The sequence below is a fragment of the Micropterus salmoides genome, unplaced genomic scaffold (genome assembly GCF_014851395.1).
Source record: "Micropterus salmoides isolate LMB-PRFRI ecotype aquatic unplaced genomic scaffold, ASM1485139v1 Ms_hic_scaffold_2657, whole genome shotgun sequence".
Classification (NCBI taxonomy): Eukaryota; Metazoa; Chordata; class Actinopteri; order Centrarchiformes; family Centrarchidae; genus Micropterus; species Micropterus salmoides.
In genome coordinates, this window is record NW_024041881.1 from 1 (window position 1) to 20679 (window position 20679).

The following is a 20679-nucleotide window of genomic DNA, read 5'->3' on the forward strand; positions in this document are numbered from 1 at the left end:
ATATTCCTGATTGACATTTCTCTTACAGGCATGCTTCCAGACCCCAAACACACACATTTTTGGTTAGCTGGATGATCGCTCAGTCTGTGACTGCGGTCGCTGGTCTTGTGTCGTACCCCTTTGACACTGTCCGTCGTCGTATGATGATGCAGTCTGGACGCAAAGGAGGTAATCAACACAATTATCAAGTGTAACTTTCTGTTTTTGCTTCTGTGTTACCTGAATAAAGGTGACCTCTTTTTTAAAATTATGTTTTCCCCACAGCTGACATCATGTACCTGGCACCATGACTGCTGGAGAAATTTTACGTGATGAGGGCTCCAAGGCCTTCTTCAAGGGAGCGTTATCTAATTGCTCAGAGGATGGGTGGCGCCTTCGTGCTTGTCTTGTATGATGACTTAAAAAAGTCATCTAAGTTTTTGTATGTCCCTATTCATGTTGTGAAGTTTAACTGTACATATCTTGTAATTTGGAAGGACTTAAATGCTGCGCTATATTTATAGGGACCACTAGTATTTTCTACTAGTTGTACTGGGGGAATCTGTTATGCACTCTTCTCTTGGCCCATGCTTTTTTGTTTTGCCCCTCAGCAGAATGTCATTCCCTGAACCCAGGAACCTTACTGAAAAGAAATAAACGCAACCTATTGAGTCTCCTGTCTGGTTTTGAAATGTAATGTCCTATATAAGGTACCATTACAGAGTGTCCTGGCAGCTCATGTCCTCAGCCGTCTTGCTTCAGATAGCCGTTGGGCGGCCTCTTGAGTGACAGCTTAGAGCTGCAGAGGTCTCTAAGGTTGTAGTTGGGGTTAAGCCAAAATCAGCTGAGAAAGTTGACCTGCTGCCAATATTTCAACCTAGCATACTTACAGAAAGGTGATACACAGGAAATCAGGAGCTTCCCAGTGTTTTTTTAAATATATTGATAGTTCAGCAGAACATTTTGCACATGTGACTTCCTGCAGAAAACAACCAGGGTTACCTGTAGGGAGGTGGATTAATCCAACCTTCTAAATATACTTTTATCTCCTGCCAGACCTCATCTGACTCCAACTGGTGTGACTGAGGACTTTAACCTTGAGCTGTTTGACCACTGACACACCTTTCCAGTTATTTACTATCATTGTCAAGTCAAGTATGTAAAAACGTAATAACATATTGTAGCTTTTCATTAGAGCAAAGAAGCAAAAGGCACAGTTCATGGTTGGATTTTTTTAAGGGTGGTGGTGTGTGTGTATTTTAAGGGGTGTCAGAAATTTGATTTCTCCTGATGCATGATTGTGCCAGCTGTAATGAAGCACATGATTATAGCAGGTTGTAGCCTCACAGGACGTACATTTTGACGTCTCTGACAAGTGTAATATGTATGTAGTGTACTGACCTTTCTGTAATAGCAGATGCTGCATATCCTAATATGGGACATCTTTGGTGAATGTTTTGTTTGTAGCAAACCAATCCTCCACACCAAGCAGTGTTGTGTATGTTTAAACTATTTGGACTCGGACACGTTGATATCCCAGCAATATACTGTCACATTGTATTACGAACTGCGTGCTGACTATGAGGTCACAGGGCCACTTGGTTGCTTTCATCAGTCTTCAGTTGTTTTCATTGAACAATTATGGAGCTGCTGCCCCCTGGGAACATTATCTATCCATTTCAGAATTTATAAAAAAAAAATGAAGACACTGTTTCAAGAGACTATTTGACATATGTGGTCCAAAATTCTTATTAGCAATAACTTGGGAAAATGTCTGTCAGTAAGGTTACAGATTAATGGCAGTACAGTCAAGCACTCTATCTGCTGCAGGCTTTTAACATCACAGAAATCCCATGAGCATTCATTCACTGCAGCTGTAATTATTCTTATTGAAAGTGTGACTAGATAATTAAGTCTAAGAGAATAAGTTATATTGAGGTCCAAAATATTAGTCCAGCTTTGAACCATCATTCACTCTTTAAGTTCATCAAAAGTTTAGTACTGTCCCTGGAGATGTCTTTGTCTAGTATTTTCACCACGTGATTCCTCACTTTCAAATGAATGTGTTTTTCTCTCTGTATCTAGTGTGAATTTCTGTTAGATGTACAGCTACAGATGGTGTGCACGTCTAAAGCTAATATCTTAAACACTGAGAAGAATGTGGTCATCCTGTCAACATAAAAAGTACTCTGCTTGGCAAGTTAATGTAGACACAATCACTGTGTCTTGGACACTTAACCCAGACTGATGTTGAATGGAGGACATAGCTTCATTTAGCAACACTATCAGATTACATGACTTACTGAGCTGAGTGTAGTCTAATCTCCCTACAGTGATTCAGAAACTCTTGGGATATATCCGCAGACCCAAGGGAAATCAGTTTTAAGACTGTTTTGACCACTCGATCCACAAAATCTCCTCTCAGCAGGTACCACAGAGTGAATTCTTCATTTAGCAGGTCTTTCCCTGCAGCTGCTGGATTACAACTTTAAAAGGGATTAGTGAATCAGGAGCAATGGGGATCACAGCCATTTACACACAGTCTGTCTGTGTGGCTTTAGATACGCTGTGCCTCATCAGGTTAACAAATAAGACAAATGTAGTCTACAGTCTACTTTCAATATGACATACTGCATTTATTTTGCTAGTAGGATACACTGAAAAAAGTCCTGTACTGAAAACATCACTTACGTAAAAGTACGTAAGTATTAGCAAAATGTACTTTAAAGTACCAAAATGCTTTTATATGTAAAAATATTGAGTGCAGAAACAATAGAAAAATGCACCCTGTTAGTTAGGGCAGAACGGTGGTGCGGTGGTTAGCACTGTCGCCTCACAGGAAGATGGTCGTGGGCCCCGGCCTTTCTGTGTGGAGTTTCCCCGTGTCTGCGTGGGTTCTCTCCGGGTGCTCCGGCTTCCTCCCACCATCCAAAGACATGCAGGCTAGGTTGATTGGTTACCCTAAATTGTCCTTAGGTGTGAGTGTGAGCGTGAGCGGTTGTCCGTCTATGTGTGGCCCTGCGATGGACTGGCGACCTGTCCAGGGTGTACCCCGCCTTGCGCCCGCTGTCAGCTGGGATTGCAGCAGGGGTTGTAGCCAATTATGTGGTCTGGTCTCTGCCACACAGACCACTGGTCGCTACCACTAGGGGCGCTAAAGATACTGGTCGCTGCCACACAGACCACTGGTCGCTACCACTAGCGGCGCTAAAGATACTGGTCGCTGCCACACTGACCACTGGTCGCTACCACTAGGGGTGCTAAAGATACTGGTCGCTGCCACACAGACCACTGGTCACTACCACTAGGGGCGCTAAAGATACTGTTCTCTGCCACACAGACTACTGGTCGCTACCACTAGGGGCGCTAAAGATACTGTTCTCTGCCACACAGACTACTGGTCGCTAACACTAGCGGCGCTAAAGATACTGGTCGCTGCCACACCGACCATTGGTCGCTACCACAGTCTCTAAGGGAAGGCTCCTTTCTGTTCCTTGTCACACAAACTGTGGCTGAATTAAAAAAGGTTAGTTTCAAGTTTTTATAAAGTCTATGGTTCCAAAGTATACCTAAAGTGACCTTAGATCATTTAAATTATCTCAACTGGCAGATGATACAATAGAGGAATGGATCAACGCAATTAGATGTGTTGAGGAATTTTCTTGAACAAAACTGTTTATTAGGCTACCACTTAAGGAATGTGAACTATCAGAAGTTAATGGTATCCCTGTGAAGAACCCAGTTACATACCTGGGTGTGATAAGAATGAAAAACTCTGCAATAACCTAAACTTCAGCCCTATGATTAAACAAATAATGAAAAAGGTTCAACATGTGGTGGATGAGGCATCTTTCACTGAATGGTAGAGTTCTACTATCTAATGCTGAGGAAATATCCTAGATCTATGTATCCTTATCACTGGAAATGCCTACTGAAATATACAAAGAATTAGATAAGATCTTATTTAATTTCATTTGGAGGAACAAATGTCATTATTTAGGGAAAGATACCCTATGCAACATAAAAAATTGAGGTCTGGAGGTTTAAGTTTTGAAACCTTAAACAATACTTTCCAAAGTTAAATGGCGAACTAAGTTGATAAAATGGCCTGGAAATGAATAGATAGTATTTTATTCGCATGGTTGCCATTGTTCAATTCAAAAACACCAAAGTATGAAGAAGACATCGCGAACCAGACTTAATCTTTTAATTTGGCGAGAGAGGGCATGAGACGAGGCTCCACAGTCTTGGGTTGCTGCCACACCGGCCACTGCTGCCACACTGGTTGTTGTGGTCGCTGCCACTAGGGGCGCTAAAGACGGTGGTCGCTGGTCGCTGCCACTAGGGGCGCTGAAGATAGTGGTCGCTGCCACACTGACCACTGGTTGCAGTTGGTTGTATCTACTATGTAATACATCTTTATCATAATTCTTTGTTAAATATACTATGTTATCGATTATGCCTGCTCTTATTGTTGTACTATATATTGCGGTTTGTGTGGTTATAGCCTATCTACAGTAACAAATATATCTAGATCATAATACTTTGTTAAATATAGCCTACTAATTTTTGATTAACTATATTCTTATTGTTAAAATCAGTCTAGCTTGGATTCAACCAACAAGTGTTCACCACACTTTCCTTCACAGGTGACAACACTGGCCTTCTTCTTGTAGGCAAGAACCAAAGATAGAGATTTATTACTGCAGGTTAACCACACAAACTGCAATATAGAGTGCACCAATAAGAATATAGGCATAATCGATAATATTGTAGGCTATATTTATCAAAGTATTGTGATCTAGATAGATGTATTAGCCTACTGTAGATTGGCTACAACCACATAAACTGCAATATACTGTATGCCTACAGTGCATCAATAAGATATAATAGAATATATTTTACAAAGTATTGTGATATAGAAAGATGTACACACACACACACTATAATAACACAGGCCTTGTTATAGGCAAGGACTAAAGATAGATAGATGTAGGCTGTTACTGTAGGTATAACCACACAAACTGCAATATATAGTGCAACAATAAGAATAGGCATAATCCATAATATTTTAACAAAGAATTATGATAAAGATGTATTACAGTAGATATAACCAACTGCAACCAGTGGTCAGTGTGGCAGCGACCACTGTCTTTAGCGCCCCAAGTGGCAGCGACCACACCGACCAGTGTGGCAGCAGTGTGGAGCCTCATCTCATGCCCACAAACACACACACAGCAGTCCACTACTTGCCCCTGATGTCTGCGATATTGCAACAAAGTTTGAGTTTCAATAGCGTGAAAAATGCCACCAAAGACTATTGCTCAAGGAGAGACGCAATTTCACCCTTTATGATATAGGTATAACATTTAAGTGTTATTATTTTACGCACTGATGGCCGCAGGCACACAATAGCAAGCATATTATCATATGTAGCGCTGTACTAATTGGAGGATGCATCAAAAAGCCAATAATGCTAAACAAATAAGCAGCAGTCAATACAGAGTCTAATTCTAGTTTCATGTTCGCTGGTCGCGGCCTCAACCTGATGACTAACCTAAATCAGGTCACTTTAGGTATACTTTGGAACCATAGACTGTATAAAAACTTGAAACTGACCTTTTTTAATACAGCCACAGTTTGTGTGACATGGAACAGAAAGGAGCCTTCCCTTAAAGACTGTGGTAACGACCAGTGGTCGGTGTGGCAGCCTGGCAGCAAGGCAGCAACTAGTGGTTCGTGGGACAGCAAGGCAGCGACCAGTGGTCTGTGTGGCAGCGACCAGTATCTTTAGCGCCGCTAGTGGTAGCGACCAGTGGTCTGTGTGGCAGAGAACAGTATCTTTATCGCCGCTAGTGGTAGTGACCAGTGGTCTGTGTGGCAGAGAACAGTATCTTTAGCGCCCCTAGTGGTAGTGACCAGTGGTCTGTGTGGCAGAAACCAGTGGTGGGTGTGGCAGCGACTAGTATCTTTAGCTCCCCTAGTGGTAGCAACCGATGGTCGGTGTGGCAGAAACTAGTATCTTTAGCTCCCCTAGTGGTAGCGACCAGTGGTCGGTGTGGCAGAAACCAGTGGTCGGTGTGGCAGCGACCAGGCCACAGAATTGGCTACAACCCCCTCTCTGGGATTGGCTCCAGCCCCCCCGCGAACCTGTACGCAGGATAAGCGGATGACGATGGATGGATGGATGGATTTTATATATTTTTGGTAGTTTAATCTATAACAATGCAACATATTTTATAAGCACATATGTTTTATGTGAAAAATCTCAATTTGTTAAGTACTGTCAAAATAATGTAGGGAAGTAAAAATAAATGCAGTATTTCCCTCAGAATTGAAGTAGGCTATAAAGTCGCATCAAATAAAGTACCTCAAATATTGTTGAGTAAATGTACTGTTAGTTACATTCCACCACTGGTGTGACCTCCTCTTAAAAGGGACTTCATAGTCAGTAGCCACATGAAGGGCCACGGATCACTGAAGCTGTCCTCCTGTCAGGCAGTCTGTTGCGTAATTTCAGCTGTTAGACTGAGTTACATCACCGCTGCACCGGGTCATGACCTCAGTGTTTTAACCTCATGAGGACAAAACCCACAGTGAGATAAATTATGCACTTGAAAGGAAGTGGGGGTTTTGATAATGTCACAAACTGAGGCTGCTGGTGGGCGTGGCAATCTGAGCTCCAGGCTTTCCCACCTGAAACACATCCGCAATCAGCACACCAGGGCCTCTGCCTGCAATCAACATGCCTTTAAGAGATCTGCCAACCTTCCAGTCCCCGCCGGATCGTTGTACCTAACCGTATGGACACGCCAGCCAGTTTGTCTGTCTTAGTTTCAGTATTTTGTCTGAACCTTCGTACCAGTGTTTAACTGCTCTCTCTTTGTCTCGACCTCAGGAAACCTGCACATGCACCATGCGGATTCCCTCCTGTGCCCCGGAATCATCTAAGCTCTGGGACCAGAATCGCAGACCCTCAGAACGACCACCTCACCCCAACCTCTCCCAGGACACCCCTTGTGCTCAATAAACCACTTCTGTGCATTTCTCTAGTCTGCGTTTGAGTTTCTGGCCCCCGGTCCTGACAGAAAATCAGTAACATCTACGTTTGTCACAAGTTACTCAGAGTGACAATACAAAGAGTATCTGCTGTTTGTAACATAGCTTTATTAGTGGGCTATACCAACCCATTCTGGTAAATGTTTTTTGTTATAATGTTCACATTTAATAGAAGCTGAAGGAGATTGTGCTCATTAAAGGCCTGTCTTTAGTCTGAATGTTGGAAAGATTTAGAGTTCCATATTTAAAAATAAAATAGCCTGTCTTCAGCAACGCTTAACTGGATGCCCAGTTTCGCTCTGGCAAATCTACTTTATATTTTTCATCAGTATTACATCATCATCAGAGCTTGTATAATTCAGAAGGTCGAAACAAACAATCTGCATGAAAACTGATTTAATGTAATACAATCTATGGTATTTATTTAAGTGTGATGGCAGAATATGATTCAATCTGACAATAAAACAGTAATCTGGCGTAGATAAAGTAAAGAACCACAGACTTTTAAATCTTTTCCAAACATTATCTTTGTTTTTATTATCTCAATCTGGACAACTTTATGATAAATACTTCCCTTATCAATGGCCAAGCTCTTCCTTATTTTACCTGTTCTTGGTTGTTTAAAAAATATATTTTTATTGGCTGATAATATGATATCATGATCATAAGCTAAATTTGTAAGTCATGCTAAAAAAAGGAAAACTTATGTATCCATTAACAGTCAATCTCTGTAATCGACAGTGGTGGAAAGTAAGGAAGTACTGTGGCCTACTATAGCACAATGTTGAGGTACTTGTACTTTTTATATTTCTATTTGATGCTGCTTTATACTTCTACTCTACTAAACTTCAGAGGGAAAAATTGTGCTTTTTTACTCCACAACATTTATTTAACAGTTATAGCTATTGGTTAATTTTCAGATTAATTATTGAAACAATTATTAACTAATATTAAGCTTAAAAATTAAACCAGTGGTTCCCATGCCTGGGCTTGAGACCTTTTTATAAAAAACAGTGTCTATGAGTTCAGATGTCAATGAGCTGTTAACACATCCACCAAAGAGATATTTCCCCTCTAAACTTCTTAGATGGTTTCATTTAAATAGCTGTGTGATACCCAAAGATGTCAAATTATCCATTATTCTATAAAAAAAAAAAAAAGGAAAGATCAGAGACGGGATATTTCACTGCGGTTTTACTTTAGGCTACTTTTACTTTTTTGCTTTATAAAAATTTTGAAGTTGATACTTCTGTAATTTAAGTTAAGGAGTATTTTTAAATTCTTGGATTGGTATTTTTATTCAAAGATAGGATCTGAACACTCCCACCACTGGTAATCAAGATAGATAGATCAGAGCTCCTTGCTGTAAGGTAAAGGTGTAACCTGTAGATGGCACCCTGCTATAATCAACAACAGGCACGCGCGGACTACCTGCAGCCAATCACAGCTCTGCTTTACCCAACTTAATAAAGTTTGACTGTTAATAACGTTTGACTGTTGTTTGAGGAAGCCGAGTCTTCTTCTCCTGTGCCAAAGATGTCCGTGAACAGACCTGCTCTGGCTATGTGCAACACACACTGTCTCAAAGTATGAGATACGAGCAAAAAGAGCCTCTTGTAAGAAAAGAAGATGTATCTGTGGCGCTTCTCCATCGCCATTACTTTTGGCTTGGTGTGGTATTTTTCAGACTGCTGGCGCACAGTGACACAGTACTTGTTATGTTTTCTCTTTTGTTTTTCTACCTCGCTGTTATTTGGAAACAGCATGCGAGAGATCAGCACTCAAACTGAAGAAGAAACGAAGGAAAATCCACTCCAGGTATTAAGTAACTTACATTTTGCATTTATGGATTGAACATGTCTTTTTGCGGGGAAGATTTGGATTTAGGAGCACGGCGGCATGTTTTAATGTGTTCAAATATTGAAAATGTAGTTAGCCTTTCTCCCTCATATGCGTTAATAAGTGAGCTAGGTCTATAAATATTAGAATTGTTAATGTAGCATGTTGTCTGTAAGATCCCAGTCAATGTGTAGGCTTAGTCAGTAATCTAACTTGTTTGCCAGGTTACCCTTGAACACTTGAGTTGTGAAATTAGTTCACACAAAACCCGAGGTGCTTTTTATTGTAGCTACTGAGGTCTGAAAAACATGTTTTCACTCATCACATAGCCACAGTAGTTTACTGTGAGTTCAGCACTAATTGTTTTTCCAGTTTTCATTGTGTTCTTATTAATCTTCTCAGTCCCTTTTTAGTTGACTCATAGTTTTTTGTTTTCCAGGAAACTGTTGAGGAAGAGTCGTTTGGTGACTTGAATGACAGAGAAACCAGGGAGCAGGCTGAACCAGTGGATTCTCAGTATCCACAGGTGAAGAGGTCCCTTCAGCAAGGTGAGGCATGTTTATGTAAAGAACGAAAACATTAACAAACACACCCTCTCTCTGTAGATGGGTTGTAAATGGCTGTGATGAGGAAATAAGATATCTGGTTTTCATGCTTCTAATTTTAGTTGTGTTTGCTTTGCAAACACATTGTTTTTATTATTTTGTACAGCGTTAATGATATTGGTTGGTGTTTAGCTATAATATTGATACCACAGCTCTGAATTTGGGACACTCTGATACTGATTTCTGATATCGGCCTAATAATGACTCAAATAGCTGGCTCAGGTATCTGTGACAAGAGGGGGAGATGCAAAGGGAAACCGAAACATTTTGCTAGAAGAGCTCACAGCATTTTGTTTCACAAAGTTAGGATGCAGTGTTTAAGTCAAGCCAGATGTTGCCTTACACATAAAATAATGATTCCCAATGACTTCCTCAGTGAGGAATACAGCTTAGTCATTTTACACTGTTATCTGATTGGTATCGGTGTCAGCCAATTATCCAAAGCCCAGGTAACAGTATCAGGACTGAAAAAATTGCATCCCTACTCTGAATGAGCTCAGTTTCTTTGAGAGTTGCTGTAAACAAGTATTTCATGATTAGTCCTTGAAAGCACTTATTTCATTCTATTCAGTCATATTCAAATGCATGAGCTGGGTTTTTTTCTGCATTTTTGTCTTTCACTAAGCACCTTTCAAATTGTGCATACCACATAAATATCCTTTTTTTTTCTGCAGCTGTAAGTCTGACTTCTCATTTTGTCTATTTAACAAAGAATAAACCTGACAGGAACCCAAAAATACTTGAGAAATGACACAGGCATCTATTAAAAGTTACAAATCTTTAATCAAAATCACTCAAAATATTATAGAATAGTTTTGGTTAAAAATGTGTGTAACTATTTATACACAAAAATACCGCAAAGAAAATGTAAACAGTATTTATATGTAAAGTGATTTTATTCCAACTTGTCTTTGTGCCTTCTCATTGAGTTTAAAATATGAAAAATTCATAGTTTAAAAAAAACATTATGGTCTACATCTGCACTTTTAGCTGGTTTTCTCTGCATGATATAAAGTTATGTTGCTGTAAATAAAACATGTGTGTTCCCTGATGAATAGACCAGTCTTCATACCACCATCAACTCCTCGTGTTCAGAGGAAAGTCCTGCCTGCCTGAACAATTTGAATAATAAGCAAAAAATAGAGCTTGAATTTCACCAAACAAGCGTTCAAGTCACTGCAGTGTTTGAGTTTGATGGTCAGGAGGTGAGTGTGGGAGCTTGGTGCTACCGTGATTTTCCTTTGTGACTGCTCCCCTCAGTGTTTGAGCGTGCCTACGCTCAGCTGGTGCTGCCTTGGTACGGTGTCCTTGAGCCATGTGAGAACCAGCCTCTGCACCAGGTGCTCAGCAGGGAGTTTGACTTTGTAATTGACCGGATCATTGAGAGAGCAAAAGACTTTGATGTTTGCCAGGCTGTCGTAGGCTCCATTCGGATTTTGACCCAGCACTTGCACAATGCGAAGCAGTCTGACAGGTGAGACTTTACACATACTTTCAGTTTAATGACTCAGAACTCATGGTGCTTCAGTTACTCTTTGCACTCAGTAATGTGTCTGAACTCTATAAATACCTCCATATTTTAAATAACTTATGAATAATTTACCTTTCTTTTACAAGATCATACCTGCCTAACTCATCCTAATGGCTCTTCTTATGCTGAATGGTGTTTCAACAGTAGCACATCCCATCAGGTTTATGATTTAGATAAAGCGATTATCCGAGATATGTGCTGATAAACATCTATGATCCAGTATAGTGCTCACTAATGGTTGGAGTCACCTCTATTTTGCTTTCTGTTTCAGAGCTCTCTTGTTCACTTCCAGAGCAGAAGAGATTGCAGTTCTCCGAGAGTTTTCTGAAACTCTGGTATGTAACCTTCTTCCCGAATCTCTCTGGGGACAAGACGTCAGCCGCTGTGCCTTAAATGAGATCGTTGCCTTAAAGGGTAGGAAAGCATTAAATTCTCTCTCCACAGGAATACAGTCTTGTGTAAGGACTAAGCCTCCCATGACTTATTTTACAAGTGTGTGAATTGTGTGTAATCCCTTATTGTCAGTGGCATTGTCGAGTTGAGGACATGCATTTCTGGTTACAAAAAAGGAAAGGGCTTTTCACAGTGATTTGCCAATTCCCTTTAGGTTTTTGTCATTTTTAGTAACAGATAAAATGTTTTGTCTCTTGGGATTGTCTCATGGGAATCTTGCTGTGCTTTACATTTTTGCAATTATACATGTAGGTCAGTTACAATAAGTGCTGTAGTTAAAACATTATCTGCATGTCCAGATTTCTCTTCATCTTGGCAGCTAGAAACAGATAATTTCTGACATAATTGTTTAATTCATGGATACATAATTGAGTGTTTGCAATAATTTGGAACAGTGGAAAAATTACAGGGCTGTACTTTTGCACCAAAAATAACAATCCTGATTTTTGCATAAAATTGTGATTGCTCACAATTTTGTGATTGATCATTTGCGCTCGCATATCATCAGTCTTTATTGTATGAGGAAAAAGATTACTTGGCTTCACTTTTTAAAGATTTGTACCACTTATTGTCAACCACACATGACATATGAACTCAAAATAAATGTTTTAAATAGGGTTGAAATGAAATTTAAAGTAACGGCTTTGGGAAATTCGTATTCGCTTTCTTATACGGATTAAGCAAACGAGATACAACAAGTCTTAATTATAAGCTAAGCCAACCAGATGCAGCTAACTCGGGGCAACTTATTTTAGAAAATGTTTAGAAAATACTCTTCCTTTTTAAATATGTTTAATTGTGGAAGCTATTATCACTAACTCCAGCTGTGTTAAAATGACTTAAAAAACAACAATCCAATAATACTGTCAAATGTGAATATTGTGCCTCCTGATTTTTTTGTGTATTTATGTCAAGACAGAGTTTGTTGGATTAGTGTATTGGCTGTTTTCCTCAGGTTTGGGCCTGTTGGTGACATGGCTGTCGGACCCCGACAACCTGAACCAGCTGGTGGTGAGCCAGCTTGACAGCGTGACCCCCAAAGGCTCTGTGGATGAGCTGTGTGGATCAGACCCAGATCAAGCCTCGCTGGCTTCACACGAGGGCGAAGGCGAGGCCGAGGGCAGTGAAGTGTGAGTGGCTGTCATCTTCTGCACCCCGCTGACTTGACCTAGTCATAGCAAGCCTCAAAGTAGCAACAGCAGGGGCCACCTCCTGTGTTTGGAATTGGTACTGACCTGGGGGTCTGTGTTTTTTTTAATTCTAGGGGCTTGGAGAGAGCAGGGATTTCAAACGGCACTAGGATCGAGGCCAAAAGTAAAGGTGTGTTTTGTGAGTGAGTTGTTGTAATTGAGAGTCTTTAATTGAGCTCTTTCATACTTAAGGAGTAGTACATGTGATTCTTGAAACTTGATTTTCAGCTTTGAGTGTTAAAACATTTCAGATGAGGGTGACAGAGACCTGAGAAAGGCAGATGGAGTGTTTAGAGAATAGAAGACCACTTACATAACGTATTGTACAACAGTTTGATAAATAGCAATGTGTGGTCAGCTACGTGACTTTTTAATTTTCTATCAGCCTGCCTTTTAGCACATAATTAATCCCCTGATTCTTTTGTTTGTTTGTCCAGACAGCTAATTACACAAACAGCAAGCTGAATGCCAATTCATTTCTGTGCTGTCTTCAAGCAACTCCTATCTCTTTATATTGCAAATAATCCAACAGTAATGATGACTGAATAAGAATTGATTATGCCATGATAAGATAAATCTGTGTATTTTTTTGTTATGATCACATCAAAAATTCAGGAAAAAAAATGCTTTTTTAGTCTGTTGGAAAAATTATTAATTGCCAGGCAGCCACATAGATTATAACATTGAACGTTTGATTACTAATCATGCTTACGTGGCTTACATGCCTGAAGAAGTGTGGATTGTGTGGTGAGTAGTTTTTCTCACTGAATTTCCAACTATAATGATGTGCTAAAAGTGTGTTGTTATGTCAGAAATCAAGGTCAAAGTAGAATGTATTGTTATTCTCTCCACATACAGTACTCAGTATATCAGGCAGGGGAATTGTGTTTCTCCAGTACTGTGGTGTACACAATAAAAAAAACAAAAAATACTGATGAAATAAGTTTTTGTAATTTTCAGGTAACAAGTTAAAAGAAGGATGGTCAAAATTTGTTGACAAGATGAAGCCCAAGAAGACCAAGAAAAATAAGATAATGAAGAAGGAGCCAACAGGGATGAGGACCATGGCGATCCAGGAAAACCAGGACACCAGGGAGGAGTCCATTCTCAGCCAGCAGGACTCTGACAGGGTGAGCCTGCTGCAGATAACGCAATATATTAAACCGAGGAGTACAATTTGTGAAACATGACAGATTCATTGTTGCTTTTTGGCCAAACACCATCAGGAGGACAGTGATCTGGATAACTACCTGACAAGCGTCCAAGAGGACATGATGGAATTCAAGCTGTCATACGAGATGTGGCGTGCCGGCCGCTGGGCTGTCAGCATCCCTCATGTGAGTTATAATTATCATTGGCAGTGTGGAATGTCCCGGAGGCTTGTTATCTGTCTGCGGAGGCACTGTAAAAACGTGTCCTTCTATGGTATGTTAATGTTTGTGATGGAGTTTGATTAGGAGTTGACTGTGTTGTAGACCGACTGGGAGGATAAAGAGATAATCTTCACTGTTCACCTGGAGGAGAAGGACAGCCCTGAGAACCTACATTGGGACATCAGGAAGACCTACATGGATGTTGTGTACTTTTGCAACAGATGGCAGGTAAAAGGCAGATGGAAAGCCATCTTTTGTGTTTTTTATATATATAATTTCTACTTTTAACTGATGTAATCACCTCTGATATGTCTGTCTATTAGGTACAATAAACTCGCAATTGTGTTGTGTAATACTGACAGGTGTTTCTATTATTTTGTCCACCCAGTGAGGGTAAGCAGAACAGAAACACCTCTCTGTATAATGCAAAACAGTTCAGCACCACCACAAACTACATCGTCAAATTATATTTATTGCAGGATTGTTTGTATGTTTACTGTCCAGTAATTAGACTATGTTAGTTATGTTAACTAAGTGGTAAGTCTGCATGCTGTGGGTAAAATCAAACCTAGCTGAAGAAGTTTTTATCCATGAGCTCTAAGACATTCATTAAGAAGGGACTTGCTGTTGACTCAACTTAAAACTTCTTGGTACTTGGTACTTAAACATTTTCTGAGTGGAATTGCTACAACATGCTTTATGGGGCTTGCTTGTGTTTGGCTTTGTATTCCCTGCTGTATTGGTGTGCAGACGACTACAGATTGACTTTTTTATCATTGACTTGATGTCCTGGTTGCAAGCCAGCAAACCAAACCATCATAGTACGCGGAGGAGATTATTCCAGTAAATAAACATCTTTGTAATTATTTTGATAGAACATTTTTAGGGAATAATTACACTCACTGTTTTGGCAAGTGTCTACCAGTTTAGAAAGATGCTTGTCAGGGTGAGTGTGAATTGGAGGGAATGAATGATGAGAAGGCAAGGTGTGTCCTCAGATAAAATCAATTTAAAGACTAGGTTTCACATTTCTCACATGTACATTGAAACCGTTTTTGTTCACTTTAATTATTTTTCCTCTCCATACTGGCCAGAAATACATAAAATTGTAGTGCAATTCCAAAGTATTTGCACTAAAAAGACTGAAGGTGCTCAATTGTTCTATTATCTCATACACTGGAATCAGATTAGGGAGCAAACATCTCAGAACATGAATGAATAGGAGGAACAATTACAGTGACAAAAACAAACAGTTTCAATATGTACATATGGATGCGAGTATATTCTTAAAATCGTAAAAATCCTATCCTTTTAATGTTGGAGGTACTTTGTTAAAGGTACTCTGACAGCACTCTGAGGAGTTAGGGTGGAGACAGGGTAGCCAGAGTGAAACTATGTGGGACTAGATAACAGTACAATGAGGCAAAAGTTAGCCACAAACTAGAAGAGCGACTACATGTTTGGAAATACCTTTTGCACACTTCCTGCTCGTGTTCTGTACATGGGGGTGGAAATGTGGTTAATGATGACATGCATGATTTATTTTGTCAAGCTGATTCTGCAAGAAACTTTCACTGTGAAATACTGGAACAGTTGAAAATGCAAATTTCTCTTTAATGAATCAAAATCATGCAGTCCAATGTTAGGAATTTCTATTGAACAATTAAATGGATGGTTTTCCACAAATGGACAGATATCATGATATGTACCGACTAAAAGAGGATTTCTTCCTTTGACTTCAGAGAAAAGACTTGTGTTTTCTGTAAACTCAGCTTGTGGCAGAAGGAAGCATTGTTGTGAAAACATACCACAACGTTTGCTTCACAAGTCTGAAATTCAACATTGTGAACCACAAAATGTTACTGCAATCATATGGTATACAGTTTTAAAACTTGCTAGACAGAGGGGTTGGACCAAACATTGTTCATGGAACTGTTCATAAAAGACATTTATTTTGTCCTCTATCAGGACTCGATCCGGCTGCCCACAATCCTGGTGCCGGAGGAGTCAGAGATCACAGATGAGGTCAAAGAAGAAGCGAAGGGATCATTGGAGAACTTCCTGCAGGTGAGAGACGCCAAAAATACTGTGTTGACAGATGAACACTTGAAAATCATAATGACTCAAAGTGTTATTTTCTTTTACAGGAATTAGTTTCTGATGATCTAATCGGCCGCAGTCAGCCAGTTTTTCAGTTCCTCTGCCCACTTGACAAACTACTGAATGAGGAGGAACATTATGGAGGTGTCTGGGGCCTTCTGAGTGGCTTGGCTTACTTCCTGACTCCAGGTCAAGAGGAAGAAGAGGTAAAGTTTAACAGATTTGCTTTTCTTCAGATAGACATCTTAAAGAATGATTCAGGCTTATTACAACCTGGTGCTTACTTTTGTACTTTTGGCATTCATCATTCCCATAGGTAACAGTAACATTGTACTTGCCAAGTTATAAAGTTGTCTGAGGGGCATTTAGACAAACTTATTTGCAAGAGAGAACATAGCAAATAATAAAAGTATAACTCCAGCTCTGTAGTGTAAACATCCTTCACAGTTTACAGAACCTGGTTCAACTTTGACCTACCTTCCATGGCGTGCACACATGCAGTTCTCCTGTGCAGAAGGGGATTATTACAGACATCACTAACTTTGTTTTTTTGTTTTTTTTACTCCAAAGAAAGTAGTTTGTGAATAATTTTGCATAAACTGTTGGCTGCTTGGACTGTTGGACTTTGTTTGAGGAATGTTGCAGCGTAGCCCCGATCTAATCAATTACTTTGTGGTAACTTTATAATAACCAATAAAACAGTGACCCAAACTATGGAAATAAGACTGAAGTTGTAAGAAACTGGGACTGAGACTTTTAGACTTTTAACCGATGCGTGTATGAATTTGTTCATTTGCTGGTGTCTGCCACTCTGTACCTTTTTAAAGTCAGGCGCTTCAGATTCAGCTGTCACAACCTGATTATTTTGTTTTACTTTGCAGAACTCTAGTCCTCAGACAGAGGCCCCGAAAGAAATCACAATGACATCTTCACATCCTGAATCCACAACTCTGCCTTTAGAAAACCCTGGTGCCTCTACTGAGAAGGGCAACAATGTTACTGGTACTACAATCCCAACTATTGTTATCTTGGAAGATCATTCTGATTCAGTGCCGCCAGAGGAAGCAGAAACACAAAAGGAGCTGGAGCCTGCAAATAAAAACTGCTCCCCCAACAAAACAGAGGACTCTAGTAATGCCTTAACCTCTCCCTTTAAAATGTTCAAGGGACTGATACAATCCAGGTCACTAGAGTCCTTGCTCTCAACAAGAACCACCAGTGATAAAGACTCACCTGTGTCAGACTCCACAGCGCACTGCAGACAAAATGGAGAGTTTCAGGGGATAGCACGGAAGGTCCATCGTGGTGTCACTTCAGTGCAAAGTCAAATAAAAAGGACAAAATATGTTTCAAGATGTCAGGTGGAGCAAACAAGACTAAAGGGAAGGACCAGGACACTTTGCCGAGAGGGGAGGACTCCCAGTGTCAGAAGAGCCAAGAGCCACAAAAGCCAGGCCAGCTGGAGGCAACAAAAGCCATATTTGATCTGCTGAAAGAAATTTCTGGTTTGTTCAGTGTTTACAGCATTAAGAGCTTTGAGATCATACCAGTGTTTTGTGTGTTGTAGTCCATTTACTAGAAATAATGTGTCCTTCACTACCAGTGTTTTTATACCATACTGCAGATTTTGAGATTGATTGATTAATTTAATTAATTAATTAATTAATTAATTTTCAACTAAATCTAGACAGCCAGTTGTGTTCGTTCATTTCAGTTGAGGTCTTTACTAGTGCCAAAATAACGGAGCATTAAAAAGTCAGATCAAGTCATTTTTACCTTTTTTAGTCAACATATTTGCCTGCACAATAACATCCTCTATCTTCAGCCCCATATTTTTGGTAAAGAAAAATACATAACTCTGCAGCTACAGCGCTTTTTACCATTTTTAAAATTCTTTTATGCTTTCACATTTTCTCAGCCATTCTCATCTACACCTATAAACTGTACTGAACACTGGATGTTCAAATCAAGTGGCTGGTGAACATAGTTGAGGATCTAATTAGGAGTTGGTTGTTTCTCTAGTGGCATGTATTAATTACTGCAGCCTTAAGGGTAAATGCAAAGTTTATGCCAAAGCTAAAACATGTAAAAACACTGACATAGTCCCCGTTTTTTGAAGATAAACCCAATACTTTCTGTCCTAACAGGGAACTCCATCCTCATAAACATATTTGATGCCATTTTGAAACCCTTTATGCCCATCTTGAAAAAGTAAGTTTGGTTCAGACACCCAACCCCTTATTTATACTGTGACTTGGATTTTTGTCTGTGGGTGACCTTTGGTTGTGTTGTATTCTTCTCCAGAAAAGTGAACTCTTTCCTAAACAAGATGAACCCATCAGAAGTGCAGATGGCTACATACATCGATGCTGTGCGTGAAAAACAGTGGCCAGAGATTCAACCAGCTGCACCGCCTCCACCTCGTCCTCCTCGCACAGACGAGGAGAAGAACGAGACCAGGGCCAGAGCGCACAACCTGATGAATGCCAAATGTAGGTTGTCGCCTTTCTGCACTAGTAGGAAACGTAAACGTACATAAAATAAATTTTTATGTTCTCTCTGTAGGTTCAAACTATCTTGTCCTAAAGAAGACAGACGTGGAGTCTGTTTTTAATCTGTTCCAGGACCGTGAAAAAAACAAAATGCTCGTACATGTAAGTATCTCTGCATTTACTTTTCTGTCACTGTCCTTCGTTTATTGTATGTAAGTTTCTCATTTTATTTAATATAGCAAAAAAATCCTGTTCTGATTTTGTTGCTCTATCTTCCATAACAGATGCTCCTGTCATTCCTATTGAGGAAATTGTTTCCCAGTGAGCATTCTCTAAATGTGAGCGCTGCTGCCTTACAGAAAGTGACCAACCTCACTAACTGATCTGTGAACCCTTGATTGTGATTTGGGGGGGGGTTGTTTTTTGACATTTTAGAATATCAAATTATTTATTTATCTCAGACACTCCATTATGTCGTTTTTACGGTGAACATTTTGTGAATTTCCTTTTGGCTTTTATTTTAAATAAATAAATTAAATTTTATTTTGCATAGTGTAGAATTACAGAATTTTAATTTATTACCATTGATAACTTGTTTGAAGTCAGAAATACTTTGTGGGAACAGGCTTTAAAAATTGTATTTTTGTTGTGAAATTTAGAGGTAAAAGTCAAGTTTATTTCATGTTTACAGTTGAAATTTCACCCTTCACATTTTAATGTAAAAGAATAAAAATTTTCTAAAACATTTTGTCACTGTGAGCACTTGTCTATAGTGAATGTTTGTATATTGGTTAATTATCTAACAAAGTACTACTTTATCTATTAAAGGAAACTTAGTGTTAATGTCAATAACTTGAATTTATGCCAAATAAAATATTTTATAAAATATATTTATATTAAATATAGCAGTAAATATAAGATAAATAACCAGCTTATTTGATCCGATGCTAAGTTTGAGTAAAATGTTTCAGATGAGTTAAACATGTTAATCCACCTAGATGAAGTGTGAGATGCATTAAAATAATTACTAAATATACTGCGCACACACACACACACACAGAGTACCACTTCTGGAGATTTTAATAACATTGCACGGGCTTCATCAGAAGATGTTGGCTCAGTTGTCATGGAACTGTAGATCTTTGATTTCATCAGCTGATGAAGACCTCATACTTCCAAATATACACAAAAAGGGTTAAAAACAGCAGTTGGGTTTTCACTGGAAGCCATTGTGAAACAAAACAATATTATTCAATACACACTTAATTTCCCATTGCGAGAAGTATGTCTAAAATAATATTGGACAACAACGTCAATGAAAGTGATGTGACAGAGGAAGCACCACACAGTCATTTATACAGTTAAACTGAAATAAAAAGATTACAGAAATACAAACATCTGTAAACTGGATGAGTTTACAGATGCTTCTGTGACTGAGGACAGCTGCGTACCATCATGCACCAGAGTTATAATGATGACAAACCCTGGTTCACAGCTAAACTCAGACAGCTAAGGTTAAAAAGAGAGAAGCATTTATGAGTGACCAGGGGCAGGTTTAAGCAGTCAAAGTACAGGTTTAGCAAGGTGGTTCAAGATGCTAAGCAGCTGTGCTCAGAGAAAAATCAACATCACTTCTCTACAAACAAATCTGTTTCTGTCTGGAAAAGATTTAGACACATAAACTACAAACCAAAATCCCCCCCTCTCCAAGAACCACTCTCGCCTTGCCAACGAGTTGAACCAGTTTTCCTGTCGAAAGACAATGGGACAGACCTGAGACCACCCCCGTCACCCCACCAATTGGCCCAAGTCCGCCATCTCATCCTCCCCATCCTCAGTGGAAAACAGCTCCACCTCATCTGTCTGTCTCTGTCTCTGTCTCTATCTCTATCTCACCATCTTGGAGAGGGATGTCAACAGACTGCTGGGCTAGACTCTGTCTCACCATCCATCCTGAAGCAGGGTGCTGATCAGCTGTCTCTGGTGTTCAGGGACATCTTTAACACCTCATTAGAGACATGCCATGTGTCGGCCTGCTTCAAAGCCTCCACCATCATC

The 20679-nt window shown here is 39.7% G+C and overlaps 1 protein-coding gene across 2 annotated transcripts; it reads left to right on the top strand.

Moving 5' to 3' along the window:
• The first annotated feature begins 8556 nt into the window (after positions 1–8556).
• On the top strand, positions 8557–19358 carry LOC119919310. Of its 2 annotated transcripts, none has more exons than XM_038739726.1 (16): positions 8557–8856; positions 9317–9425; positions 10743–10956; positions 11285–11427; positions 12422–12596; positions 12731–12786; positions 13617–13786; positions 13883–13993; positions 14132–14257; positions 15998–16096; positions 16177–16335; positions 17011–17634; positions 18277–18344; positions 18434–18621; positions 18695–18783; positions 18906–19358. In XM_038739726.1, exons 1-12 carry the CDS (start codon positions 8668–8670, stop codon positions 17620–17622), a joined length of 2163 nt encoding a protein of 720 aa, XP_038595654.1. In that variant the 5' UTR covers positions 8557–8667; the 3' UTR covers positions 17623–17634; positions 18277–18344; positions 18434–18621; positions 18695–18783; positions 18906–19358. The 2 variants fall into 2 exon arrangements, with proteins under 2 accessions (XP_038595654.1, XP_038595653.1); XM_038739725.1 differs by having other exon boundaries at positions 18277–18340.
• The last annotated feature ends 1321 nt before the right edge of the window (positions 19359–20679 follow it).

Excerpts from the sequence above, each read along its gene's own strand:
- LOC119919310 (XM_038739726.1), top strand. The coding sequence starts at position 8,668 with ATGTATCTGTGGCGCTTCTCCATCGCCATTACTTTTGGCTTGGTGTGG. Across the intron at positions 12,597-12,730 it reads GAGGCCGAGGGCAGTGAAGT|GGGCTTGGAGAGAGCAGGGA; the intron begins GTGAGTGGCTGT and ends TTTTAATTCTAG. Across the intron at positions 12,787-13,616 it reads GATCGAGGCCAAAAGTAAAG|GTAACAAGTTAAAAGAAGGA; the intron begins GTGTGTTTTGTG and ends TGTAATTTTCAG.